The 12,876-nt window shown below is 43.9% G+C and overlaps 1 protein-coding gene across 3 annotated transcripts in view; it reads left to right on the top strand.

The window, feature by feature from the left end:
• STK32A (serine/threonine kinase 32A) overlaps positions 1-12,210 on the top strand; it is a 110,021-nt gene extending 97,811 nt beyond the window's left edge. The window contains exons 9-13 of one of the 3 annotated variants that reach the window (XM_037161954.2): positions 1,111-1,227; positions 3,891-4,016; positions 5,603-5,731; positions 8,458-8,522; positions 8,899-12,210. In XM_037161954.2, coding sequence (XP_037017849.2) covers positions 1,111-1,227; positions 3,891-4,016; positions 5,603-5,731; positions 8,458-8,522; positions 8,899-8,950 — 489 coding nt within the window. In that variant the 3' untranslated portion in view covers positions 8,951-12,210. Of the gene's footprint in view, positions 1-1,110; positions 1,228-3,890; positions 4,017-5,602; positions 5,732-8,457; positions 8,527-8,898 lie in introns of those variants that run through there. The other 2 variants (XM_053665857.1, XM_053665856.1) reach the window with 2 other exon arrangements.
• Positions 12,211-12,876: the final 666 nt, after the last annotated feature.

The raw sequence follows: 12,876 nt of genomic DNA, 5'->3' as shown, positions 1-12,876 counted from the left end.
TTTTCCCAACGGTCTCATGAGGCAGTTCATTTTACAGAAGAAGGAACCAGAACTCAAATCAAGGGACCCCTGTTTAGGCCTCCAATGCTTTTGCCTTCAGACCTCAAACACTTAATCATATTGCCTTTTAATACTGATGTACACCAGAGAAAAAAATAAACTCCTCCACTTCTTCCAATTATTTCATCAGTCTGCAGTCATTTACTAAGTATCTGAAAAGGGCCAGACACTTGCTCAATACATGTATTAACAGCCCTGTTGCCGGTTAATCCAATACAGGGATTTTGTTCATTCTATAAACAGGTAATGAGCACCTACTAGGTACTAGGTGCCATTGGCAAAATGTGAATATGGTATAATCCTGTTTTGTTTTGTTTTAGTAGTTAGCTCCCTGTTCACATAAAAGAGGTAAAACCCACGGCGATGCCTGAATAACAGAATTACTATGGATAAAGGTTGCCCTCTAGTGGAAATTTATGAAAACTGTATAAAGCCCCCCTCTTCCCTGCTGCAAAGTAAAACTATAAAAGAACCTGGTTCTTGCTGAACTAAAGTACTTTTGCCTCATCATAAAACTTGCCACCCCACTCCAGAGAACCAGGGACTCATAACATTCAGGACAGGGTTGAAGCCTTCTGGGTAACTTTCCACCCTGAATGTATTCATCATGATTCAAACAAGTGAAAAGAGATATGTAATAAAACTCTGGATCTCTTTAGAATCAAACTAAATAACACTTGTTTAAAACTTCAACTTACTGACACGTGTCCAATAGTTTGTGAGAATATGGCTATAAGTTACCTTACAAAACAGTTCCAAATTAGCTCTCAGAGGGGGATTTAGCCCCCAGAAATATTTTGTTTGGCCTAGGGAAATCACCAACTTTTAAAAACTCTGAGATTTTAAAAGAAACTGTAGATTTTTCTGGTGATTTTTTTTATAAAGTGGGATATCTGGCAACACTGGACCATTTATGCCTATATCAGAAAGGATGAGAAAGTGATGCTGAGATTTTTATGGGCTGAAAATTTAACTTGGAAACATTTGTGAAGCAACATTCTCTCTTTTACACTATAAACATGAAGCCTCTTCCTTCCTCTCTCTCTTAAGAGACCCTATCACATTCGCTCCAGTACTTCCAGCAAAGAAATCGCTCACATGTTTGAGACAGCTATTGTGACCTACCCTTCTGCCTGGTCACAGGAAATGGTGTCACTTCTTAAAAAGGTAAGGAGGAGGATTGTGTGACAAAGGAAAGCAGTGAAAAGGAAGCATGCCCTTGGGTTAGTGGTTGGGATGCAACGTTGGAGGCAGTCACGATAGTGTACATTTCCAAAGTGGGCTTTGCAGACCACAGCTTTCAAATGCATGGCTTATTTGAGAATGCCCAAAGCCCTTTAAGGCTTTGCATGTCTCAAAGCCAACCCAGCTATGTGTGCCCAACATGGAGCGCTTGCTCTCTGCGTTGCCTACACTTTCTCTGAGCTCCCCTGTCTCAGGGACTGGACTTTCCATCCATTCACTTACACAAGCCAGAAACCAGAAACTGTTCATCACACCCATATCCAATCCATCACCAGGTTCTGCAGTTTGACCTTTTCAATATTCCTTGAATCTGTCACTTCTCTCCATTGCCACTGCTGTCTCCCCGTTGCTGCTGTCATCGGGTCTTATCACTGGTTCGTTGCTGTGTACTCTACACAGTCCACTGTGGTCTCCATTCTGCTCCACAGTGATCTGTTCCAAGCAAAGTTTGCTGTCCTCCCACTGTCCTTAGTGTAAAAATCAAAATAATTTGTAGGATATGAAGGTTATAACTGCCTCTCAAGCCTTAGTTTGGACCTTTTTCTGCCTTTGATTACACATAAGCTGCTTTAGTATTTCTCTGTTTTGTTTCCCCTCCCCTCCTCATCCTCACACATCAGTCTCTCACAACAGTCCCTTTGCATAGCTCATCTCTCTGCCTACAACACTACCCCCTCAACTCTTCCAGCCCCCCTCTGCTTCAGACCAGTACTGTTCAGTGGTTTGCTGATTGGCTCAAGCCCATGAATTGTTTCTTCTAAATTCATGACAAATACAGAACTTGAGAGAAACATTTAGGAAAATGTTTAGCAAGGTGATATTGCTGATGCCTCTAAGCACATTGTCAATGCACTCATCTCACTGAACAGGGCACAGGCCTCTTTGGAGATGTTGCATTCAAATCAGGTCCAACTCCATGTGGTAAGGGGAGCCGTGCACATGAATACTACGCGTTGGTTTTGGTGGTTGGGAAATTAAAACAAAGGAGTGAACAAATAGCTGGCCCTTCTGTGTGGTTTAATAAGAGCAGCTTTAGGTCTCAGCTCAGACAGTACGTCCTTGGGAGGCCTCCCTCCGTGGTCAGCTCACACAGCACGACCTTTCCTCCATAGTGTTCCCCCCATCACCAGGGATGGGTTAATGAGTGTTGCCTTCTAAGCTGTACAAGGGGCCCTGTCTGACTCGCCCAACAGTGTGTCCTCAGCATCTAGCACAGAGCCTGACAGGTGGTGAAATTTGGTATTTGGATTAACAGGGTCCGTTGTTTTCAGGGTCCATTGTTGGATTTTCCGAGGGCCCACGTTCACTAAAAGATTAGGAACCATTGTAGCAGGAGCTGACTAGTGTGCGTGGAGGGATTACATGAGAGGAGGAATCTGGATCCCAAGGGGATTGATTGTCTTTTTTTTTTCAAGAGAGAAAATTACACAGGTGGTGGTTGCTCAGGGAAGAGAGCTTCTGAGGATAAGGATTCAAACCTGTGTCTGTGTTTTTAAATTGATTTTTGTTACTGACATTATCACAGGTAGTATCCACTCTTTTTGCCCACCTCCACACAGGCCCTGCCCCCACTTCCCTCTGGCCATTACCACACTGTTGTCTGTGTCCTGATAGGGACTTCAGCACCCCACTGTCATCCATGGATAGTCATCCAGATAAAAAAACAATGAGGAAAGAGTGACCTTAAGCAACCCACTAGATCAGATGGACTTAATTGACATTTATAGAACATTCCATTCCAAAGCAGCAGACTAGACATTCTTCTCAAGTACAAACCTGTGACTCTTGTCTTGGGGGTCAAGTTCCTTGGTTTGGAATAGGAACATTGCCATTGGGAATGCCAAAGATGAGTAGGGCAGTCACTTCTGTGAGTGGATTTTCCTCAGTTCCCAGACAGCCCTCTTCACCCCCAAATTCTACCCTAGTGGTCCCAGGGTTCACCTCCAGGACAGTTCTCCCCTGGAAGTGACATTTCCCATTTGAGCCACAGGGTTGATGTGATGATTTTGGCTCTGGAGGGATTAGGAGTGAACAAATCTTTAATCCCCATTCATAAAACTCAGAACTATAATAGTGCCCTTAGTGAGAGCTTCTTTATGTCAGCCCCAGTATATTTTGGTTAATTGTAAAAATGGCTAAAATTTTAAGTGGGAAATGAATTTCATTTGTAAAATGCATGCACATTTGTCACCTAATAAGAACAGCCCTTCTTTTAAGCATTTTATTTATATGGCCTCATTTTTACTCCTAGCTGCAGCCTCATGAAATAGGTCATTATCCTCTTTTTACAGGTGGGTAATCTGAGATGTAGAGAACAAACATGCCCATAGTTAGCAAGGAGGGGAATCAGCCATCAAAGATACCGTTGACTCAATGGGACAGCTGGTTTCCTGCCCTACCTTGCAAAAACCAACTTACAATTTATTCTAACTGGCCATTATCTGTATTATCACTTATCGAGTCATAAATGGGAATATGGCCTTAGTTCCTTCAGTCTTACACTTGAAAATAGAGGGAATTTGTATGATTTTCTTTGCCTCAATTTCAACTTCCTTATGATCTTAATGTTTCTGTTCCATCGGTAGCTACTGGAACCCAATCCAGACCAACGGTTTTCTCGCCTATCAGATGTTCAAAACTTCCCACACATGAATGACGTGAACTGGGATGCAGTTCTGCAGAAAAGACTCATTCCAGGTTTCATCCCCAGTGTAAGTCAGTCCTAACAAACCCATAATAACTCCCATTCTGTGCATGTAATCCTGCATGCCAGATGCACACCTGGGCTCGTTAGCTCACCGCACCGTTCTTGGACAACAGCCAAGCTCCTATCTTACAGATGAGAAAACTGAGGCTCACGCAGGAAACTTGGCCACCAGAGGGTCACATGGCTAGCAAGCAGCTGAGTTAGAATACTAGTCTAGGCCTATCTGTGTCTAGAGGTTTTGCTTCTAGCTATTTTTTTAAAAACATCCTCACCGGAGGATATGTTCATTGATGAGAGAGAGAGAGGGAGAGAGAGAGGGGGAGAAACATCTATGTGAGAAACATTGATCAGTTGCCTCCCATGCACACCGCCACCAGCGATCAAACCCATAACCTACGTATGTGTTCTGATGAGGATTGAACCCTCAACTTTTTGGTGTATGAGAGGATGCTCCAATCAGCTGAGCTCCCCAGCCAGGGCCTAACCATTTTTTTGTAGCATACTTGTTTTTAAAGAAAAGCCCTAATCCTCCTATTACATAGTTTTCACCTAACATTGTCAGTAGGTTATGTGACTTCAAGAGAAACAACATAGAATGAAACCAGTTTAACCCCTGGCTGATTGATATAAACAAGAAGTTCTTACACATCTCCTCAACATTATAATAAAATAAAACCTCAAGGACCTACTGTTGTCCTAGCCAGGAATCTGCCAGTTTTTGAAAAAGCAATGTTTTCTCTGATCTCAAAGATGTAGGAATTTGTATTGCTTGGTGTTCTAGGAGTCGAAGGACTGAAAACTTGTGGTGGGGACGAGGCACTTACTTTTACCACTCATCCCTCTTACATTCGCAATGACCAAGACCCCAAAGGGAAGTAATTCCCACTGGATGAGTCCCTGGCCAGGCGACAGCTGTGGCCTCCGGCAGAGACCTGGAAGAAGCCGGCATCTGGGTCAGTGCACAGTGAGACAGCGCTGTGCTGGAATTTTGGGGTGGAGGAGCTCTCTCCTGTGGGGAGTGACCAGCAGGTGTGGTCCAGGGCTTGCCTGGACACTCGGCAGGATCCAGCAGGGGCAGTTTGCTTTAGGTTGATGCGTGACCCTGCGGAGAGCTAGTGCTTCCTGCTGCTTCCACACCCCATCCCCCTGACCGTGCCCCCCAGTGCTGATCCCAGAGACACTCTGGCATGGTTCACACTTCAGTGTGCAGCAGAATCACTTGGGGAGAATTACGTGTCACATGTGCAGTTTCCTGGGCCTTGTGTTCAGAATCACCAATTCGGGAAACCTGGTTGGGGAACTGGGAAGCTGAGCAAACCACCCAAATGATTCTAACTACGTGATTGTTAGAACATAATCTGAGACACAGAACCCAAAAACTCAAAATTCAGAAAAATAATTGTCGTTTGATTTCTTTTCAACTCATGGAAGGCCCATGGGGAGTTGAGAAAAATAAAGTATAAAAGTCAAGAGTGGGAAAAACAGTGCAGGGGCACCTCCCCCCGGAAACCAGAGCGGAGCCCTGCTTGCTGTCCTTGGGCTTTGGCTCCCTTACATGCTAAGGAGTGACCCGACCTGTCCTTCTTGCAGAAAGGCAGGCTGAACTGCGACCCCACTTTTGAACTTGAAGAAATGATTTTGGAGTCCAAACCTCTTCACAAGAAAAAAAAGCGGCTGGCCAAGAAGGAGAAGGAAATGAGGAAATGTGATTCCTCTCAGGTGAGCAGGTGTAGCTGCGAGTCCTTTGGGAGCTTCTGCTAGGAGGCTGTCTCAGCGCCAGCCCTCGCTACTGCGTGAGCACCCAAAAGAGCCGAACTCCTCGGTGGCCCCGGGCATCCTAGCAGCAACGTTTCACGGTGGGCTTTCTGGCTCTGTTGATTCCGTTATTACCTTCTCCCAGCTCTCAATTCAAAATTGTCAGTTTCCTGGGACAGACTCTAATTGGCCAAACCTAGGCCAGGTGACTACTCCGAAATCAATGCTCAGTAGGCATATCTCCAATTACAGGCATACCTCATTTTCTTGCCCTTTGCTTTGATGTTGTACTTTTTACATATTGAAGGCAAGACCCTCCGTCAGAAAGAAAAAATCACAACTCGGTTTATTGCAGCACTCGCCTTATTGCGGCACTCACTTTACCAAGGCAATCTGGATCTAAGCCCACAATATCTGTGAGGTCTGCTTGTACACCCATGGCTGCTTGGGGCCTCACTCTCACTGGGACCAGCCAGACATGGAAATGGTGCCTGCTCTTTGCTACAAGCCCAATTTCATGATACCAGGATTAGCAGTAGCGAGCAGAAGTGATGGAATTCTTATATGATCAAGCACTAATTTTGGATTTTGGATTTTAGGCTGAACTAATTTGTAACAATATTATTTTGTTTGAGCTCAGATCTTAATACAGTAACTTACAGGGACTCAATAGGATTTTATACATGTAATTCTATGTATTATAAGCATTCACTGTGCTTCTAATGATCACTCATCCACACATGCATTTATCCATCCATTCATCCACCTACCCATTCAACTAGTGGTAATCCACCCCTCCATCCATTCATTTATTTAGGCTATTTTTAGTGAGAGCCTATTATCTACCAGATCGTATGTTAAATGCCAGAGATAGTTATGGATATTATTTCTGCATTCAATGCCATTCCTGTTCTCAAAGATTGTCTAGTCTTGTGGTGAAGATAATTCTGCAAACAAATAAGAACGCACCACTTCCTTCATTTTCCTAATCCTCAGGAACCACTATACCCTTTGATGTTCAGCCGAACTCCACATCCTGTTTGTCCATAGGCTGGCCTTTCACCAGATTCCCAGTCTTAACTGTCTTCTGAGGCCCTGCAAAAGATGCTTAGCTGTGCCACAAACCCATCTTGCTCGTTTCCTTTCACTTCATCTGTCTCCCTTCTCGTGATCTGTTCTTCATATCCTCACCAACTGGCTTCTCTAGACTTACCCCCTCTATGTCCCTACACGGCGTGACTCAAACTGGATAGAAGCCCCCAAATATAGCAAAAACCAAAATATCCTTTTTGTTATACATTCTCTAAAGCTTTAGAGACAGCAACAACTTGCAAATCACAGTTTTCCATGCCTCTTGGGCTCTCCATGATCTACTTTTTCACCCACCCCTGTACTCTGCCATCCTCGCCCTCCAGCCACATAGGCCCTGCCAGGGTCTGAGCCTCAGGCACTAGAGGTTTTGTTTTTCTTCCAGACCCTTGCTCTTCCTTTTTCCTGAATGTTCTCTTGGATCTTCCCCTAAGAGACTTCATCTCATCCTTTCCACCCTAATGACACCTGTCGAAGATGAAGTCCCATCACTGTCCCCTGCTTATCCCCTATTTTTAATTCCTTCATGATGTGAATATAATTTATAAACATTTTATATGTCTGTTTTTCTTCCACCCAATAAATTGAAGGCTTCTTTTGCATGAAGACCAGTTTGGTCTTATCCACCATTATCTTCAAGGTACCCCAATCTTAATAAGTGGTTTAATACATTAAAAGAAAGAAAGAAAACTTTATAACTGGACAGTGGAACCTGGGCATTGATGTTCTTAGAGTTGCCAGGTCAAGTTCCATTATGGGACATCTTCCATGGCATCTTTGTTTTGCTTCCCTCCCTCCTGCTCTGAAATTTCCACTCAGAGAAGAGAGAAAACTATCCAGTATTCAAGGACGGAGCATTTTCTAATTCCTAGATTTTTAAAAATGAATGAATGATATTTTTTCTTAGAAAAGAAAGTTTTTCATTTGGAGTGATTTGGAAGTACTTCATTGCAGACTTCTAAAGCCTTGGATCTGGAGCAGCCACTGTCCTGGGCCTGAGCATCATTTTTTTGAGGTTAAGTTTTCTCATGATGGCAGAGTCATTGGTAGGTGTTGAAAGCCAGACAGCGAAATAGAGCAAATGATGTGCGTGTCTGTGAGAAAGTCACAAATAAAGACAGCTCTGTTCCTGACCCCCAAAGTCTAGTTCACCAACCCAGTTATGAAGGGGAATGTTCTGTAAGAGCTCAGTGCAAAGAGATGTTTTTAGGCTCTTTGTTACATTCCCACAGAACCTCCAAACCTTTCACATGAGGGCCAGCAGATGATAAACCAGCATAAGTAACCAGTTTGATAAAACCCTTGTCCCCACCCATCTGGAAGCTATCATTTCTTCTCAGGAAAGACATTGAGCTCATAAACCATAACCCAAGTCTTCCTAGTGGGGAGCAGAGGGCTGATGTCTTATATCCTCTTGCTATTTCTTCCCTGTTTGCTTCTCTTTTCTGGTTGGTGTCTCATTCCTGCTACAAACTCTAAGATAGCATCTATTTTGAAGATGTAGTCTTCTATTTGGGCCATTCAATGGGTTATTGACTCCTGAGGATCCTGATTGATCTGCTTACTCTAATTCTGTTTGTTTCCCAATGTGCACCTGAAAGACATGCCTTCTTCAAGATCACCTTGAATCTGTGCAAAAGGAGTTCCTCATTTTCAACAGAGAAAAGTAAGTAGCTCCTGGAAGCACAGCTGCCCTGCAAATGATAGTGTTTCTGCTAGACTTTAATTGCAAAGGCTTAATATATTTTTAACATTTTCTCATCCTGATTACAAAAATGATGTCTGTCTGTGATAGAATATTTGAAAATTTCAGAAACGTCTTTTTCTTGTAAGATATTTCAAAGATTGTACTAGGTAAATGAGCTCCAAGTTTCTGTTGATGGGAAGGCAGAGAAGTGAGGACTTACACATTTAAAACCGAGATTGTTTTTAAGTTTTCTCTGACTGCTTTATAAATTGTGGGACATAATGCTATCACTTCAAAGCTTAAATCTCTTTTTGGTGAATTAACCCTCTTTCTTTTCTTTTTTTTCCTTTTTAAGAGTAAAAAGGGATTTTAATAAAAGACAAGCAAATCTAACCTTGGACTCATAAACCAAAGACTCACAAGAAGAGAACAGCCAGAATAACAATCTGTGAAAGTTGTCAGCATCTTCTTCTTGGGACATTTCCTGGCACCTTGGCCCGCAGGTTCTGACTTCCACAGCAGGACAGGCAGACTCCTCTCCGTGCACCTCACTCACCTTAGAAATTGTGAGCACCTGTCTTTGGAAGGTGGCAGCATGATACAGAGAAGACTTTCCTGGGCTCCCGGAAAATAGTCACAACACTAATGAACCAACCTCGAGCTAGTCACTTAATCACTTTCTCTGCTTCAGTTTCTTCTTCTAAAATGAGAGGTTATGCTAGGTGAGCTCTGCTCTGCCTTTTTATTGCAATCACTCTATCCTAAACTGCATTTATTTTTTATTGCAAATGGATATTTGGATGTAGATTTATTTTTCCACTCTGCTCGATGCGCTAGTGGACAAATAGACATGGTTGAGGGACTGAGGGAGGTGTTTAGGGCGTGACAGAGGGCTGCTCTTCAGAGATAGGGGACTTCATAAAGAGGTCACAGCCCCCAAGCCCAATTGTATAGAACTAAGAAATTTAGTCAAGAAGACATGAATTGGAGCAGATTAAAGCAACACAGATTCACCCAGGCCTTCCAGCGACATACCACATCAACTTGTCCCAGCTAGCAACAGCCTGCTGTGCACATCTGCCCCAATGCCCTGTGCAGTGATGTGAGGTTGGGAAGTGGAAATTTGTGACAATGGGGCATTTACACCAAATGCCACAAAGCAGGGCTTTCCACCCCCCACACCCAGAAGCCAGTTGTTAAATATCTGTTAGCACACCACTTGTTTTCTTCTAACACTCATGTTCCTTGAGAGCTAATTGTCCTTTTAAGATGATTAGAGACCTGCATGTGGAATCAGGAAAGATTTTTGTCACATTGGAAGCATATCCACCTTGTTGTACATTGATGTGTCTCACACAGGAGTTACAGGCTAAGTTAGAGTGTGAGACAAACTTGAGTGAGAGTAAAACTTACCCTTGAAAATTCCCTGCAATTACCCATAACATCTGGTGGGCATCTTGTCTTGGTGAAGCCCAGGACAGTGAGCCACCCATGTCACCGATGACACAAGTCACTGTTCTTGGTTCACTTTGATTTTTTTTTTTTTGCTTTTATTATTGGCTGATATCAGATGGATTAAGTTGTTGGACAACTCACACATGCTTTTATAGAGCAGAATTCACACATCCAAGGGGTTGGAGTCATGGAGCTCAGGGAACAGTGCTGCCTTGGCTCCCTGCCTTGTGCTTGCTTCAAGGATGGCCAGGCAGAATTGCCTATTACTTAAAGTTTGATGAATGTCTCACCATCTTCCTTTATATTTTATTTATTAGGAAAACACCAAGTTTAATTCACCTAAGGGAGAGGTGTATGTAATACATCTCCACTATCCTGAGTATCTTTGCAGGCAGAGGGACTATTTGGGGACACCTATGGGGACCACTGGGTAGAGAGTCAAGAAGTGAATAGTCTTGGTGGTGGGCTGGTTTAACCCCTCAGATCACCTAAACCTTGACCTTCTCTATGGAGAGTGTGGGCCTCAGCAAGATGGCAGAAAGCTGGGGAGCTTAGACTGGCCCATCTGGGAAACCAGACAGTAAGGCAGAAGTAACAGATGCAGCCACCTGCTGCACCAGACTTTGCCAGAGGACATTTGCAGGAGGGCACCTCAGCATGGGTAAAGGGCATGTGGACTTTAAACTCTGCATTCACAGCAGTCTCTGCACTAGGCTGATAGGCCCAGAATTTCTGGCAGACCTGTGGAAGTGTCTACTGACTCAGGAGCAAACATACTTTTGTTAAAGATTAAAGCCAGCTCCTTTGTTCTGTTTTTATTCCTTTTCTCTACATTTTCCACACATTATCTATGCTATTTTGTTGTTTCTCCAAACATTATAAATTCTAAGTTTGCCGGACTCAATTTCACAAAGAGGGAGATGGGGTGACGAGATGACCAGAATCTGCTCCAGGGAGTCAGGGGCCACTTGGTGTTTGCCAACTTCCATCTTTCACTTTGTCTTGATTCAAGCCTTGATGTGCTGTGCATGCAGGAGGGAGCTAATCATTCATGCCATTTCACATCTACAGTCTCTAATGGAACAGGAACCCAAGGTAATCCCTGTGGTTTGAATCCCTAGTTTTTATTTCCAGTGACTGTATCCATACCTGAAGCACCCCTGTGGGCATTCAGGAGCTGCAGATGGACCAGACAACAAAGCCTCAGAGAGGTGACAGGGCTTCCCCAACCTATGCAGGTCACACACCTGGGGTGTGTGTTCAGTTAGGGAAAGAAAACAAGTTTTGTGTCTGTCAGTGGAGAACAACTGATTATAAACACCTCCCACCATTGTATATTTTAAACATTTGGACAAATAAGTTTTCCAAAAACTAAAAGGATGCCTAAATACTTACCATAATTGCTACTCATTGAAAACAGATCATTCCCCGCCCATAACTTTGGCTTAAAGTTACTACCCTACCATGTGGAACATGTCTCATCTAGATTCAGACAAACGAGGCTCAGGGCTAAGAATTTTAGAAAACGAGGTGACTGCTGCATTTTCCTGTCTGGTGTTCCTGGAATCCTTTCCTCTGAGCAGCTTTTTCCCTTATCCATGTGGAGCATCAAAAAAGTCTGAGCAGGTTTTGAACACTAGAAGCCTCCTGGTTATAACACTAGCACTGCAGCTGGCCACCCACCCTGCCACATTCACAGTGCCCTCTAGTGGATGGGCAGGGCAGTGGGGCCCGGTGACACTGGCCACAGCCCTAACTCTGGAAGAGAATGCTCTGCTAATGGCAAACACACCTGGATAGAAGCACTGGTTTGAGCTGAGGCCACTGCTATGGCAGGAATAAATGGCAAGCAGCCCAGAGCCTTGCTAAATTAAGTTAATTTAGTGGTTAGTCTTCTTATGATGGGAAAGTTTTAACCAGAAATGACTAGACTTAGATTGTCATAGGTTGTCTAGATTGAAAGGATGAATAAATGAATAACTAGAGAATGAACATGGCCAGCAGGGGCCAGTGTGGCCCTTGGGGCTGATGCAGAAATGCTAGGGCTTCAGTTCTTCCAAAGCTGAACAAAAAGGCATGAAAAGCATAGTGGGCTTGTTTCAGTGCCCAGTTGTCCTTGCATTATGTCTACACAAAGTCCTGTTTCCTACTCCGTTTGCCTGTAATTACTGCTTCTTACAAGCTCAGCATGTCTGACAGTAAATATTGATGTTAACCCTCCCAATCAGTTATCTGTGCTGTTGCGAACTGGTGGCCGTTGGATGGGAAGGAAGCTCACGGTCTGTTTGGCTGCAGCATCTCCAATGTCAGTGTGTCTCTGTGTGTGATGATTTTTTCTAGAGGAAGGGTTGCGATGCCCAGAGTTACCTGTTTGTACCTTTCCTGCTATGAGGAATGTTTGTTACCACCCAAGCTGGTGATTAGAGGTGGTATCCTATAAACTACGAGATGCAACACAATTTAACTAATCCCCATGTATAAAAACTAAACCCCTGACCCTTCTAGCATCCACACCTTATGGTACACAAACCAGGATTCCAGGTTTTGCTTTGCACTGTAAGTCCACAGACTACCGTACACCTTTTCCTAGCACTCTTGCCTTCCTATCCCTGAATATCTCATTTCTGCTGTATCCCATCTGCCACAGGAGCAGGTAGATGTTCCAAGGCCCATCCTCTGGGACAGGAAAAAGACTGCAGCTCTGAACACCTGCAGCTTGAAGCAGCTTGGTCCTTAGGAGAGAATAAAGGGGACTTCAGATCCAATATAGCTTAGCCAGAAGGCTGGGTGGTGTCCTGGGCTTGTCCTGAAGCAGAGGCTCCTGTGGGTCTTGGGGGCTCTTAAGTCCTGTGTGCTGAGTGCCCTGTTGTCTGGGGCG

Source organism: Artibeus jamaicensis, unplaced genomic scaffold, assembly GCF_021234435.1.
Source record: "Artibeus jamaicensis isolate MK-2021 breed Jamaican fruit bat unplaced genomic scaffold, CSHL_Jam_final contig_432, whole genome shotgun sequence".
Taxonomy (NCBI): Eukaryota; Metazoa; Chordata; class Mammalia; order Chiroptera; family Phyllostomidae; genus Artibeus; species Artibeus jamaicensis.
This window is presented reverse-complemented; position numbering and strand designations above follow the sequence as displayed.